The 16,959-nt window shown below is 39.8% G+C and overlaps 1 protein-coding gene across 3 annotated transcripts in view; it reads left to right on the forward strand.

The window, feature by feature from the left end:
- Positions 1–16,959, forward strand: part of LOC5569618 — a 357,222-nt gene that overhangs the window by 132,367 nt on the left and 207,896 nt on the right. For all 3 annotated transcript variants that reach the window (XR_002500093.1, XM_021842777.1, XM_021842778.1), the window contains one exon: positions 2,616–3,235. Coding sequence is in view for 2 of the 3 variants with exons in the window: in XM_021842777.1 (XP_021698469.1) it covers positions 3,121–3,235 (115 nt within the window). In the remaining variant the exon portion in view is untranslated. The remainder of the gene's footprint in view (positions 1–2,615; positions 3,236–16,959) is intronic.

Genomic DNA, 16,959 nt, shown 5'->3' on the forward strand with positions numbered 1-16,959 from the left:
AACTGTAGAAGTTCGATGCAAAAATATTATCGTTTATTTTTAAGAAGATTGGAAAAGTTGAAACAATTAACGAAAAACTTAACATTTCATATACTTTGCAATTGGATTAAATGGACAAATTGATGTGGAAGTTGCGAAAAAATTACACGTCTTCTCGATGGGAATCGAGCTCAAAACTCCCTACTCCCTACACCACGAGAGGACTCATGGGGTAACGCGCCTTATCTAGTGAACAGGGAGTCGTGAGTTCGATTCTAACCAAGACGACATGTAACTTTATCGTAAATTTCACATCAATCTGTTCATTTAATCCAATTGCAAAGTATATGAAATGCTTAGTTTTTTGGGATTTGTTATTTTTTCTTTTATTTTTAGATTCTTGAAAGTGTTGCTTATTGAAGTATGAACATGTTTTTGAACGAACTCCCTTAAAAAAGGTGCTAGAGAAAGAGAAACATTTTGTAGAGCAGATAGAAACAATTTTTTTTAGAAGTTCCACCAGAATCTTCTTTAAAAACAATCCTTAAAACCAAACAGAATTCATTCATTGATTTCACGATTCCCTGAAATTCAGTCAAAAAGTCTCTAGAAATTCCACCCTTAAATTGCACATAAATTCATTATATATGGAATTCTGCCAATAATTGATAAAACTATTTCTAAAGAAATGTTAACACGCTTTACAAATTTATTTATGAATATTTTAATGAATTCTTTCCCATTTTCCAGCAACTTTGCTAAATGTGTTCCACAGATTCTTTCACTGACATGCTTATTTCGGAAACAGAAGTATTTCCAAAGATTTTCATATTTTTTTTCATGGATTCAAAGGCATGATGTGTTTTAAAAACTCTTTTCGTAGTTATTTATTGTATAATCGAAGCAAGATTTCTCTTAAAAGTCATGTAAGAATTTTTGACGCAATTTGTAATGCATTTTGGACATAATTCTGAAGGACGTTTAATGATTTTCGCGAAAGAAGTTCTATTAAGTTTTTTTTGGAAAGACGATGTAGTTATTTTTTATAGTAATTCACAGAGAAATTTTGATGGAACCTTCAGCAAAAAATAAGATTTGACAACCAATAATTTTTTCGAGGGATGGCTTAGGAAAGCTTTGAAGTATTAAAAGGCTATGTTTATTTTTATTAATTTGATAATAGTAAAATTCTTCAAGGAATATCAAAAAGTGACTTCAAAAATTTTGTCACAAATCTGTTTGAATTTAGTTCAATAATTTCCAGAATTTCTAAGAATTTAAACCTTAAAAAGTTTTCTTGAAAAAATGTAGTTTTGAGTTCAAGCAATAAGCTTTTTGACGCGAAATTACTTAAAAAAATAAGCACAATCAAAGAAGTATTTTTTGCTGAAATAAAAAAAAAACTGTAATCGATTTTGTGAAGCTTTTTCACACCAGGTTAAACTTCAGCCATCCATCTGAGAAATTCCTTGAAGAGATGTATTATAAATTAGGTCATTTTTGTAAAAAAAATCATGCTATCTATTGTCTGAGAAATTCCTTTAGTCATTTTGCCTATTTTTTTTATTTAGTTGTGTCGGACATCATACGAGTTGTAGTATCTGTATGGTTTTCTGAAGTGTTTTCTTAGAAGGGAAATTATCATCCAGACATCCAAAATTCTGGGGAGGGGGTTTCTGGATGATTCTGGAGGGGGCCTGATCCTACGCCAATGGTTATATAATTGGGCGTATAAGTTCAAATTGAACATTGAATACCTTTATCAGTAGAACAACCCCTCAAGTGCTGACTACGCAAACGTTAACTTGAAATAAGTGTCACAGGCAAAATGAACTCTTCTACTGAACAGTGTTTAAAATTAATTACTATTTTTAGTAAGAGTAATTAAAACTAATATGTATGTAGTTAGCATCCCTGGTATTTATGAGCCATAATCTGAGCTGGCATCTTAAATCCAACTGATCAGGTTTTGTGCAATTCCGATTTAACGTTCATTATAGGTTTACACTTATTACGTGAAACTGACTTCAGAAATCTCAACTTTTAGGATACACTGTTATTTTTAACCTGTTGCGTTAAATAGCTTACAGGTTCTCGTTGTGCTCATGTGACATACAGTGACTTTTAAGGGCGCTGTTCCAAACCGTAATGGAGCTATACTATCATTTTATTTGTTTATGTGTAGTTGAGAAAAATCTTTTACCATTGGAGCTGTGTTTCTTGTTCCAATATTATCAGTGCATACGTTTCAACCGTTTTCAATGCGTCTTCACGGTAATCGATGAAGGTTAGGGTAACAGATATTCTTATTGAAGTGTCTTAACAGATGAATGCTTGTTGGATAAATGAATCACTCATTGTCAAAAATTAGTCTCAGAATCTTTTCGATAGACAAATTAGTCATTAAATCATGCATTTCGGAACCGAAAATCGCAATCACTCCTCGACATGATAATATCTTTTATCTTAATCATAATAAACGCAAAAAATTTACAACACAACAAGAAAATACAACTGATGTGATAATGGCATGCATTTAAAATACCTTACTTACCACTTAGTTCCAACCAATACACAAACCATACGCCAAAGCCAAAAGCACTAAAGAATGGTTATCTTTTCTCCATTTCCTACAGGACACGGTGTGACACAACGATCTTCATCTGCCATGATTACCACGGGTGGAAAAACGCGTCGACCCTTCGAAGCGGAAACGTAGAGGAAAATTGCAATCAGTGGCACTGAACGACACTGTGTTCCCATTCGGTGATTCGCTTACCTGGCCGGCAGAATCAAGGAGAGCGCGCGTAACAAGATTTTACGTGCAAAGTAACATACCCTCTGTGAAGTGAGCTTCGGTTCTCCAGGCGCTGCCTTCTGAAGCTCTCAACATAAAAAGCAAAAACAAAATTAAAGCACAAAAGCAAGATTTCCGCCTGTTGCATCGGGTCCCAATGGGCACTGTGGAAAATCCCTGCTGGCGGTTTGTGGAGTGAGGGTTCAAGCAAAGTGAGCAAGTGACTAGAATAACCACAAGAACCTCAACAGTGCTAGGATGATGGTGAGGGTTAAATGAGGTGGTGGAAGGAATAGAAGTTTGTAGGAAAAAAGTAGCTGCGAAACAGAAGAGGGTGGTTAACCATGGCTGCTATAATCGAGGAAGCCGTCTTCAACGCACTGCGAGGGCATCACAACGAAAAGACGAAGCTGCCATCTCCTCGCATTATCAAGATTTATGTTGCAAGCTTAAAGGAAGGTAAGCGATTACTTACACATCGATAACCTTTTGCTGCTGTTGCCGTAAGTGGTTTTTCTTTGCCGTTTTCATCCTTTGTTCATTTGTGCGGAGGTGTACAAGAATGTGATGGCGAGGATCGTTTGGCTGTGACTTGTAGTTATGATTTTTTTTGCAACAGATTTGCAACACAGTTTAACCGCGTGGAGTGGTGCTTTTCATCAGCATTATGCACAATTCCAAATTATGCTCGGCCACAATGACAATGATACAATTTTCTGTTTCTTTGTATTAGTGGAAAAGCATCAATTTTTACCCTAAAAGAATTGAGGGAGTTTGAAGCAAAGGGGTGTAAGTGACAAAAATCTGCTTTTGAGTACACACTTAAATTATTTCACCGACCTCAGTAAAATTTTTCGCCGAGAACCCAACAGCTGAGAGCTCGGTAAATTTTAACGCCGAATCTCGGTACTTATTTTACCGAGATTTCGGCAATCCGAATTTTTTGCCGAGATCTCGGCGAACGTTACCGAGATTCGGTAAACGTTTACCGAGATCTCGGTAAAAGTTTTACCGAGAATCGTCAAATTATTACCGAGATATCAGCTGTTGGGTTCTCGGCGAAACCGTTTAAGTGTGTAAAACTAGTTTGAAGTTTTTTTTGAGCAATTTTTCATCCCATGCAAATTGTATGGGAGCCAAAACAAGCCAATCTTCTACGAATTATGAATAGGCGGAAATGTTTAACATAAGGCGGTATGAACAAAATGTATTAAAGTTGAGTTTCTTACGTTCTTTGTAACAACTACCGAAAAACTAAACATATACTATGCAATTAAATTAAATGGACAAATTGATGTGAACTTTGCGAAAAAGTTACACGTCTTCTCGGTGAGAATCGAACTCACGACTCCCTGTTCGCTAGATAGGCCGCGTTACCCCTACCACAAGAGGACTCATGGATGCAGGAGTTAACCTTAACCGATGTCCGTTTTTGCAAAGTGCACCTCTTTCGGAAGAATTAGATGCCCATACAAACCCAAGGCTTTCTATTTATATTTAACGCCTAGCCTGCAAGCGCATTATTTATTAGGTGTTGATGTCCTCTCGTGGCGTACGGGCAACATGCCCTATCTAGAGAACAGGGAGTCGTGAGTTCGATTCTCACCGAGAAGACGTGTAACTTTTTCGCAAATTTCACATCAATTTGTCGATTTAATCCAATTGCAAAGTATATGTAATGTTTAGTTATTTGGTAGTTTTTAAACTTCCACTCGGCTGGTTAGCCGTAAACCACGATCATAATTAATTAAAACAAACATTATTTGTAGTAAATGCTACATGTGATATGTGGAATACGAGTGGAACATTTTTCTGTCATTTCACTTTACTAGACCGTTTGAACATACTACAAACTACGCGTTGGTATGAATAAAGGTACCATTTACTACAAAGCTACTGGTAGTTAGCTTCAGATTTTGCTACACATGCTTTGAAATTGTGGAATTGAACAAAATAATTTACATTTGAGTTGAAATCATGAGTAAATGGTGTGAGTTCTGATATTTCGAAAGATATTTTGAGATTTCCTTAAAAATCCTATGATTTAAAAAAAAAATCTGAGATTTCGGTAAATTTGGAATTTTTGTGTGAATTTTGTCATTACGATGATTAATGTCGATGGGAATCGAGGTATTTATATTGCAGTAGAATTTGGCGGCTACCGTAGAATGGAAAACTGTCAAAAGATCCGGAATAAAGTTATTCTGAATTTACCGTAAGAATTATGACATCCCGGATTGTATGATTGCCTTAGGAATTCTGGAGTCCCTGTGGGAAACTTGGGATTCTAATAGATGTTCTGAATTTTTTATGAGAATTGTGGAATTCTCAGTGATTTTCTGAAATTCTTGTGGAAATATTAGATATCTAGTAAAAACTTTGGTTCTCGGGTCGAAATCTATGAGATTCCTTTTTTTTTTAATTTCGTGGGCGTCTTTGAGACGGTATTTCTGTTAGAATGTTTGAGATTTCGTTAGGATTCCTGCAATTTGTAGTGTGAATCTTTGGTCATTTTTGGTAATCATTATACAAATTTTAGAGATTTATTTGTTAGGATTTCAGAGAAAATATTTAATTTTAATATAAAACTTTTGAATTTCAGTAAATATCTGCTAAATTCCGATGGGAATTTTTGTGATATCGATACGAACCATTATAATTTTGATGGGAGCTCTGATGTTTCAGGGGAATTCTCATTGCATTTTAACCAGTACCACTAGACTCACCACTAGCGGCTCACAACAGCGTCTGTTCCCCATGTCAGGGGCGGCTGATCATCGTCCGTGTGCCAGAGAAGGACTCTAAGCTAAACTGCGCACTATGGCCCTCCGAACATTTAGGGGAATGGTCCTCCGGAAATCTAGGGGGTTGGTGTCAGGCCCTGCAAGCCAACCGTAAAAACACATCAGCACAGGAACGTCAACGAGAGAATACGGACCGGAACAATCGGCAAAGACCACAGCGACGAAAATGGACTAGCGATTGGAAACTCGATACGTGGAACTGCAAATCTCTCAACTTCATTGGAAGTACTCGCATACTCTCCGATGTACTGAAGACCCGCGGTTTCGACATCGTAGCGCTGCAGGAGGTGTGCTGGACAGGAGCATTGGTGCGAACGTTTAGAGGTAATCATACCATCTACCAGAGCTGCGGCAACACACGCGAGCTGGGAACAGCTTTTATAGTGATGGGTGATATGCAAAGGCGCGTGATCGGGTGGTGGCCGATCAATGAACGAATGTGCAAGTTAAGAATCAAAGGCCGATTCTTTAACTTCAGCATAATCAACGTGCATAGCCCACACTCCGGAAGCACTGATGATGACAAGGACGCATTTTACGCGCAGCTCGAACGCGAGTACGACCGCTGCCCAAGCCACGACGTCAAGATCATCATAGGAGATTTGAACGCTCAGGTTGGCCAGGAGGAGGAGTTCAGACCGACGATTGGAAAGTTCAGCGCCCACCGGCTGACGAACGAGAACGGCCTACGACTGATAGATTTTGCCGCCTCCAAGAACATGGCCATTCGTAGCACCTATTTCCAGCACAGCCTCCCGTATCGGTACACCTGGAGATCACCTCAGCAGACAGAATCGCAAATCGACCACGTTTTGATCGATGGACGGCACTTCTCCGACATAACCGACGTCAGAACCTATCGTGGCGCCAACATTGACTCCGACCACTACCTGGTGATGGTGAAACTGCGCCCAAAACTATCCGTCATCAACAATGTACGGTACCGACGCCCGCCCCGGTACAATCTCGAGCGGCTGAAACAACCGGATGTCGCCAATGCGTACGCGCAGCATCTTGAGGCAGCGTTGCCGGATGAGGGCGAGCTCGATAGGGCCCCTCTTGAGGACTGCTGGAGGACAGTCAAAGCAGCCATTAACGACGCTGCCGAAAGCATTGTCGGATATGTGGAACGGAGCTCAAGAAACGATTGGTTCGATGAGGAGTGCCAGGAGGTTTTAGAGGAGAAGAATGCAGCGCGGGCTGCAATGCTGCAGCATGGTACGCGGCAAAACGTGGAACGATACAGACTGAAGCGGAAACAGCAAACCCGCCTATTCCGGGACAAAAAGCGCCGCCTGGAAGAGGTGGAATGCCAAGAGATGGAGTTGCTGTACCGTTCTCAAGAAACGCGGAAGTTCTATCAGAAGCTCAACACATCCCGCAAAGGCTTCGTGCCGCGAGCTGAGATGTGCCGGGATAAGGATGGGAGCATCTTGACGGACGGACGCGAGGTGATCGAAAGGTGGAAGCAGCACTACGATGAACACCTGAATGGCGCAGATAACACAGGCACAGAAGGTCAGGACAGCGAAAGCGATGGCTACGTCAGCACAGCGGACAGCGGAAATCAACCAGTTCCCACGATGGGGGAAGTTAAGGATGCCATTCAACAGCTCAAGAACAACAAAGCCGCTGGCAAGGATGGTATCGGAGCCGAACTCATCAAGATGGGCCCGGACAGGTTGGCCGCTTGTCTGCATCGGCTGATAGTCAGAATCTGGGAAACGGAACAGCTACCGGAGGAGTGGAAGCAAGGCGTTATATGCCCTATCTACAAAAAGGGCGACAAACTGGAGTGTGAAAATTATCGTGCAATCACCATCCTAAACGCCGCCTATAAAGTGCTATCCCAGATTCTCTTCCGTCGTCTATCACCTATAGCAAACGAGTTCGTGGGAAGTTATCAAGCAGGTTTTATCGACGGCCGCTCGACAACGGACCAGATCTTTTCCGTGCGGCAAATCCTCCAGAAATGCCGTGAGTACCAGGTCCCTACGCACCATTTGTTCATCGATTTCAAGGCGGCATACGATAGTATCGACCGCATAGAGCTATGGAAAATCATGGACGAGAACAGCTTTCCCGGGAAGCTCACAAGATTGATCAGAGCAACGATGGACGGTGTGCAAAACTGCGTGAAGATCTCGGGCGAACACTCCAGTTCGTTCGAGTCTCGGCGGGGACTACGACAGGGCGACGGACTTTCGTGCCTGTTGTTCAATATTGCGCTTGAAGGTGTCATGCGGAGAGCCGGACTTAACAGTCGAGGCACGATTTTCACGAGATCCGGACAATTTGTTTGCTTCGCGGACGACATGGATATTATTGGGAGAAAATTTGAAACGGTGGCAGATTTGTTCACCCGCCTGAAACGCGAAGCAACAAGAGTCGGGCTAATGGTGAATGCGTCGAAAACAAAGTACATGCTGGTTGGCGGAACTGAGCGCGACAGGGCCCGCCTAGGAAGCAGTGTTACGATAGACGGGGATACCTTCGAGGTGGTGGACGAGTTCGTCTACCTCGGATCCTTGTTGACGGCTGACAACAATGTTAGTCGGGAAATACGAAGGCGCATCATCAGCGGAAGTCGTGCCTACTATGGGCTCCAGAAGAAACTGCGATCAAGAAAGATTCACCCCCGCACCAAATGCACGATGTACAAAACGCTCATAAGACCGGTAGTCCTCTATGGGCATGAGGCGTGGACTATGCTCGAGGAGGACTTGCAAGCTCTTGGGGTTTTCGAACGCCGAGTGCTAAGGACGATCTTCGGCGGCGTGCAGGAGAACGGCGTGTGGCGGCGAAGGATGAACCACGAGCTCGCTCAACTCTACGGCGAACCCAGTATCGTGAAGGTAGCTAAAGCTGGAAGGATACGATGGGCAGGGCATGTTGCAAGAATGCCGGACAACAACCCTGTAAAGATGGTGTTCGCTACGAATCCGGTCGGAACAAGAAGGCGTGGGGCGCAGCGAGCTAGGTGGATGGACCAGGTACACCAGGACCTGGAGAGCGTGGGTCACAGTCGAGGATGGAGAGAAGCGGCCATGAACCGAGGGAATTGGCGAAATATTGTTGGCGAGGCTTTATCAAGATAATTGATGTAAAGCCAAATAAGTAAGTAAGTAACTAGACTCACTACAATTCCAATCAAAATCTCAACTTTCCCACCTAGATTTAAGAATTTCCACTAGATTACAAGTTTTCTACGAATCGAATGAAATATAATATTTTAACCTTCCTATGGTGTTCGGGTCAATATGACCCGAAACGCACTTTCAAAGCGCTACAACTTTTGTTTGTTACTTACTATTGCTATGAAAATTGATGACTTTAAATCTTTTGTGGAAACTTAGAATTTCACGTTTGAAAAAAACATTCAAGGATAATTCTGAAGGGCTAGACAAAAAAAAGTTACGTTTAAGGTGTTCGGGTCATATTGACCCGGATTTGACATACGAATTCATTTATACTCAATATATTCGTCTAGGCTTATATTTTTCGAATCTAGCTACAAATCTTGGCTTAATTGGAATTGGCCGCTCAGAACCGGTTCGGAAGGGACCAAGGTTTGGCCATTTTTGAAAGAGCATTTGTAAGAGCAAAATGCATTTGTTGTGCATTGTGAAACATAGGATTTGGTGTAAAATGCATTGAAAATGGTATCCAATCAACCGGTTAGTTGTTTAGGGCACTAATGGTAACTGAGTGGCCAAGGGACCTGTTCCGGAGGCCCTTGAACGGTTCCCACGACATCCGGATTACTGGTCCATTTATGTTTTTGGTAGAACCAACCCTGCAGCACATCAAATTTTGCAGAATTTTGTAACAAATCGATCCAAGATGTTGCCACCTGAGTATGGCAATATTGTCCACATGGGTTACCATGGTAGATTCTTGGGTTCCCTTGGAGGTCCTGGGAAAGTGGCCAATTCAATCATTTGATAGAACCATATCATGCAAACTATCAAACTTTTCAGAATTTCATACATAATTCATTGGAGATGCCTTCAATTATCTAAGGCAACATTGACCACCTATTGGTTCCGTAACAGGTTCCGGGATTCCCGGAGAAGTGGTGTATTCCTTTATTTGCTGTAACCATATCATGCGACACAAAAAAATTTTCAGAATTTCATACAGAATTCATAAGATATTCACTTATTTATCTTAGTCAATATTGATTACCCAGTGGTTCCGGAACATGTTCCGGGATTCCCGGAGAAGTTACCAATTCAAACATATGATAGAACAGAGCATTGACATCTAGCGGTTTCATAATGGATTTCGGGATACTCGAAAATGTGTCCAATTTCAACATATGATAGAACTTCAGAAATTATCAGTATTTCGTTCAGAAAAATAAGAGAAATCTTCAATTTATGTAAAATAACATTGGTCACCCACTATTTGGCTCCGTAACAAGTTCCGGGAGTTCTGGTAAAATGACCAATTCTAATAATTGATGGAACTGAGCCTTGTGACACAACATATATTTTAAATTTTCATGAGCATCCATCATAAATGACTGCAGTTATTTCAAATAAAATTGTGAACTTAGCGGCCTTGTAACACGGGATTTGCGAATAAGTAATCAAATCAAATATTTGAAATGACAGAGTGCGTCTCATCAATATTTGATAATAATTTATCAAGGATGTCTTTAGTTATCTAAAATAATTTTGGTTTTTCAGTGGTTCTGAAAAAGTGTCAAAGATTCTTCAAAAAGATTCTTGATGTGTATAAAGTCAAAACTTTATAGATAATTCATCAGAGATGTCCACAGTTATCTAAGGTAATATTGGCCACTTAATGGTTTCGTGAGTATTGAAAAATGAACAGTTTAAATATTTAATAGAACCCAACCCCAACTTTCAAAATTTAACCTTTCGTTCGTCGTGCGAATTTTTGTAACGCGAGTAGTCGCGCGTTGTACTTTGTACAACACCCTTACTTTTGCGAATATCCCAGGAGTCTGACCACTTAGAAAGATGACGTCTTCGGAAAAATTGTTCAGTAGCTTAAGGGCTGTTATTATAGCCAAGAAATTCGGGTTTTTGCCACTAGGTGGCGCTAGTGAGCATAAAACTTTTGTTTCTCAGATCTCATGATCCTGACCACTTAGAAAAATGAAGTCTTCGGCAAAGTTGTTCGGTAACTCAAGGACTATCACTGTTTGAGCTAGTTGATTCTAAATTTTGCCACCAGGCGGCGCTAGTGAGCAAAACACATTTGTTTCGCAAATATCTCAGGGACCTGATCACTTAGAAAGATGGTGTGTTCGGCAGAGTTGTTCAGTAGCTCAAATTTTTTCTTTGTATAATCCTTAAAGTTCGATATTTTGCAAAATAATGATAGTCCCTGAGCTTCTGAACAACTTTGCCGAAGGTGCCTGTCTAAAAAGTCGAGATCCTGCAGTATCCGCAAAACAAAAATATCATACTCACTAGCGCCGCCTGGTGAACCAACTAGCTCGAAAAATGATAATCCTTAACGTACTAAACAACTTTGCCGAAGACGACATCCTACTAAATAGTAAAGATCCTGAAATATCTGCAAAACAAAAATAAAATTTCCATGCCCACTAGTGCCACCTGGCGGTCAAATTCCGAATTAAATGAGGTACCATCAGATACCCAAGAAACCAGTAAGCACGATAATGCGGCACGGTAACAGCATTATATGCGCATATAGGGTAATCATTTGATGCTTGTCAGTTTTATATACGCATATAATGCTATTATAATGCCAGAAAAGGCGAAATAGCGTGCCATTTTATTGCGAAGATATAACCGTGCTTCTCGGCATCACTAGTGCTGATATAAGACCACGTGAGAAACGTCAGTTGTTTTCGCCAGGTTTTTCGGGCGAATATTTTGTGCTTTCGCGTACGCAGCCAGAGAGCTTTCGCGTATGCGGCCAAGCAGCTGGTACACGAGGTAAATAAATAAATGAATGGAAATGGAAACCTCGAATAGTATGCAAAATATAATAAAATGATTGAGATAGTACTTCTCCGTATCAGACTTATTCATTTTGGTGGTTTTAATCCTTTTGAGGACTTGAAATTGCCACATATTGATCCTTGTTTTAATATGATGAAATTCCTAATTTTGCGTCTCGAACCTGCGACACCTGTATTGTTGAGTTGTTCAAGTTCTGCTCCTTTGCTCCTTCGCCCACATAAGATGAATAGTATTGGAAAGAAAAGTGACCAATTTAAACCACCACTTTTCCCCGTCATAAAACCTGCAATTGTAGTAGTGAGAAGACTTATGTTTGACTCCCTCTCACCACTATATGTAAACACAAAGCACGTGGTATATCTGTCAAAACACTGGATGGCATTTAAACAGGCCCTGTATGCGAATATAGAGCCAATATAGTGCTTATTTAATGCCCGTATGCATCAGGCTTAGAAGCATTATTGATGCTGTAATAGGGTTTCTATGCAGCGGAAGTGCTGTTATAAGGTGTGTAAGCATTTGTGGTGCTATTATAATGCATGTACGCATTTATGATGCTGATTAAGGGCTTATTATTAGTGCTAATGGTTACTTGGGTAGCGCTTCACCTCCAGAACAACTTCAATAAAGTCCCCAAGTTTCTATATTATCTGGATTTTAAGATATGACGATTTCAAACTGTGGTTTCCTCGAACTGTACATTTTGCAATTATTTTGCGACTTCCATGTACATTTGTTGATTTTACCGTATTATAAAGGGCCATACTGTAAATAAAAACTGTCGAGTATTGTTCTTAAGAAGATTCTTGAGGAATACATTTTGGTTTGAAGTCGATAGATATCTTTGTTGAAAAAAGATATTATATGGTACAAAGTACAACAGCGCGACAGCCCGAAGGTTAATGAATAATTCATCAGAGATGTACTCAGTAACCAAAGAAACTTGACTGGAACTGGACTCATTGGATTTTTAGTGGAATTCCAGGAAAGGGTTTATTCACAAATTTCACAACGTAGAAATGGTCAATGGTCAGCCTTGTAACGCATGTATGAATTGTATGAATATTTTTTAAATTTTGTATGGACTGTAACTTTTCACGGAACTTACCCCCTTCAGCGCAATGAAGTTTGTGAACAGGCCCTCAACATATTCCTAAAGAATTCCAGAGATTAAGGAAGTTTCAAAAAATCTTTCCTTAATCCAAACTCTGTTGTGAGAACTAATTTTTAATTCTAGGAGTCCAAGGAATTCCAACTTTGCCGAAGACGCCATTATTCAGGATCCTGAGAATTTCATGCTAAAATAAAAATTTCAAGATCACTAGTGCCGCTTGGTGGCTAAGTCTCGAATCTCTAGACTCAAATAATGTTAGCCCTTGTGCTACTGAGCAACTTTGCCTATGACACCGTGTAGAATCAGGAATCAGAGATATTGGCAAATCAATTATTTCGTGCATACAAGCGCTGCCTGGTGGCGTAATCCCGTATCTGAATTACCACTGCATGTCAGCCCTTGAGGTACTGAACAACTGTTCCGAAGACACCAACCTTTCAAAGCATCAGGATCTAGAGAATTCCATAAGCCTTGGGTGTCCTATAACGCGGATTCCTATAACGCATCCAACCATGTGTCTAATAGGAGACCTGACTGTAGCTTAACTTTCTTTTCCTTACAGTTTTCTACCTAACTCAATCAAAGATTTTTGTGAAGAATTATAAGAATTATATCTAGCAGTAATATGATAAATTCTTGATGTAATATTGGACACACACCCAAAGAATTCCTTCTGTATTTATACCTGTATTTCGTTTATTTATAAAATTAATATATTTTTCTGAGGATCTAAACGATAGAAAACTAGTTTCAACAACTACTTGGCACCTCCATCCAGCGGGCGGTGGTGCGGAAGACGGCTTTGCCACCCACTTTCCTACATAAAATGCACCGTGATGCCAGATTAAAAAATGGAAAATCATGCGTAGAAAATTTTCGGTGCTTCCAAATTTTATAACTCGGTTATTTGAGGAGCTACTTGAAAGTTGTGCTCTAACGAAGTGTGCACTGTTTTATGTCCTAAATTTTCAACTTGGGAGAGAATTTTTAGTACGTCTTTGAAGTGCCTTTCTCTATTTATTTTTGAAAGGGTCTGTTTCTCCATACTGAATAATTCATTTTCCCATACTAAGCTTCAAGTCGCTACTCGGGAGAACATACCAAAAGAAATAACAAACTCGGAAACGTTTACTTAGCTAAGCTTAGCTTATACTGACTACACATATCAATGGTTGCTATTCCGTGATTGACCGAAGTCAGTGAAAATACACAAAGAATCAACTTGAAGTTCAACTAGGATTAGCCATAATCTTCTTCAGTGTGCATAATTCAGTGCCTCAGGGTCAATAACGGCGCCGGCCATGTCCTTGCAGTCAGGTGGGATTGGGAGAAGGAATATTAGTGTGTAACATTTGCTATTTGGAGACCGTGTTTTCCTCTGCATCTCCACAAAGGTTACTGCAAGGAATGTTCGTTAAAGGGGAAGAACGTTGGTTCACAGGATTCACTTTAATAAGCGATTATACCATGATACATAATTATTTGTGAGATATAAACATTATTAAATGTAAATATAATATTTTCATTTGATATGAACAATTTATATGTAGAGGAAAATAATGTCGACATTTGAAGTGACGACACATACAGAGGCGAATCATTCAAAGTATTTTTTTTTTTAAATCATATTCACGTCCCAACGTTGTAACGATAAAATGTGCAATCATACATATTTTATAGATTAGAAATAAAGCAAGAAACGAGCTCACCAATTGATCCGTCATCCGTCACTTTCAGCTTCAGTCGTTTTCTAGGCTATACAAAAAAACTAAGAAAAAAGGGCTCGCGACCCGAGAAAAAACAAACTGAGATTGCTATTGCTAGGGCTTTCTCGACGCACTCATAACAAACTCGGCAACGTTTACTCGCGAATAACAGAGCAAGGAGTGATTCGTTATGATTTTGACAGAAAAATTAATTATATAACCATCAAATCGACAGTACTAGTTTACTAGTTACTAGTTTGTAGTCAAAGCCTTTGGAAACCATAAATCTTGGAGGGGAAGCCGCTTTTTTCCCAAAAGTACAATTGGCTCTGAACAGCTCCGAACACGTTCACGAATCACATAAGCTTCGGTTACTCGGAAGCACGTCAGATGCGAATAAATCAGCACTCTGACGCTCGGGAGCGTTTGGTTTTGTTTTGGTTCCAGTTAAGCAGAAATGTTCGCCACTTTCCAACACTGTCTGTGAGACCTATTCGATAGAAATGTGAACCTAACGAGCAGTGTTTTAACATCAGCCAGCAGATTATTTTGATAAAGTCTCGAATCATGTTTATCCCTTTGAAGCACGCCCTTTTTGACACACGCGGGAGAATGGAATGTAACCACCTGCCCAAATCCTATTTATCCCAGTTTTGTTGCCAACTGAGTCAGGTCTGCTGACGTGCCCACCTTGGCAAGTGCGACCGTTTTCTCATTGCATTGAATTGAGCAATATGAAGGGACCCAAACCAAGGCGATAGTATGATCCAGAACTGAGAGTAGATCGTAAATCACGGAGGAAATACGGAGAGTGCTTTACCGGCCTTATTGAACGAATAGCTTCAATAGAGCTGAGGCTATTCGTGAAAATAAAAAATCGATCAGAGGGAAAAAAGGTAGCTTTAATTGGGAGCATTCAAAGTTCCTTCTAAGGATTAATATCCAGACTTGTTTTGCATTAATCGTATCTGTTTAGTATTTTTTTCCACTCAGTTGTACTCTATAAATCTATGAACAACTGCTCTCAATAAACCATTTCATTTAGAGCTTTCTATAAGTTCAAGAGAGTTTATCAGGTTTAAGCCCAGGAATTTTTCCTAAGCATTTATGTTTACATTTTTCTCTGTTTTTATATTAGGAATTTCTTCATAATTTTCTTAACAGAAATATCTAGGCCTTTCTCTTGGCGTTTGTTAAACTATTCCATCAATGTATCTCTGGATTTTCCCTTATGAACTCTCGAGAAATTAAGGTAAGGTTCACATTTACATTTACAGTTGGGGACTTTCAAATGAAATCATCCAGTGAAAACTAACAAATTCATTTTTTAGAAATATCTCCTGTAATTTCTAAAGTGATTTTTTCAAGCAATCTTGCCAGGATGCTTTGAAAATCCTAACGAATCTTTTAGGAACTCCATAAGAAATTACTTCAAGAATCTCCACTTGAGTTTCCTACAGCATTTATTCACAAACCACTCCAACAATTCGTTCAAGGGTCTTCCAGAAATTTACGTCTTCTTCTTCTTCTTCTTCTTTTTCTTGGCATTACATCCTCACTGGGACAGAGCCTGCTTCTCAGCGTAGTGTGAGCACTTCCTCAGTTATTAACTGAGAGCTTTCTTTGCCAAAGTTGTCATTTTCGCATTCGTATATCGTGTGACAGGTACGATGATACTCTATGCTCAGGGAAGTCAAGGAAATTTCAATTATGAAAAGATCCTGGACAGACCGGGAATCGAACCCAGACACCTTCAGCATGGCTCTGCTTTGTAGCCGCGGACTCTAACCACTCGGCTAAGGAAGGCCGCTAATGAATCAACTAATGAATCTTTAAAGAATTCTCGTTGGATTCATTCAGTATCTTCTGCATAGATTCTGCCTTAAGTTTTAAAAAATTCTTTCGATGTTTTAAATTTTTTTTAAGATTTATCAATTTTAAACATTTTTTTCAAAGGGTAATTTTTAAGGGATTCTTTCAGAAATTCGTTCAACGACTTTTCCCGAACATTCCTGCTAGATTTTTCCAGCATCTATTCCAATTCTTCCAGTGCTTTTTGTGGAAAGAAAACATTAAAGAATTCGATTATGAATTTCTTTACAAATTTCTCAATAGATTTTCCTGGGTCCTGGGATGTCCCAACCATATATTCTGGAATTTTACCAGAAATTAGTTAGTGAACAACTCGAGAGATTACTATATGCATTTTTCAGGAAATCTTCCGAGTATTCTTCAGCAATTTCAACAAACATGAATCCAAATGACTTGGATGTTATATAAATCTATTAGAGCTCATTAATCTTTTGACCTCGTATCAATATTTCCCATATCAACCGGCCCCAAGACCAGAATAGAGCCATACCGTATGCGATAAATTCGGTTGTTGACCATGAAAACAAACAGACTCTATCTGTCCACCCAGATCTGCTTTTATCGGATGGCTACACACAATCACCACTCACGTGGTGGAATAAATCACCTGTACACTTGAAAGAGAACGTATCGAGCAGCATTTTTTGTGTTCGTCCTAACAAACGGTCCGCCTCAACGAGCACGAACCAAGCCAATGCCATATGTCCTTGCCATGATGGGG

Source organism: Aedes aegypti, chromosome 2, assembly GCF_002204515.2.
Source record: "Aedes aegypti strain LVP_AGWG chromosome 2, AaegL5.0 Primary Assembly, whole genome shotgun sequence".
NCBI lineage: Eukaryota > Metazoa > Arthropoda > Insecta > Diptera > Culicidae > Aedes > Aedes aegypti.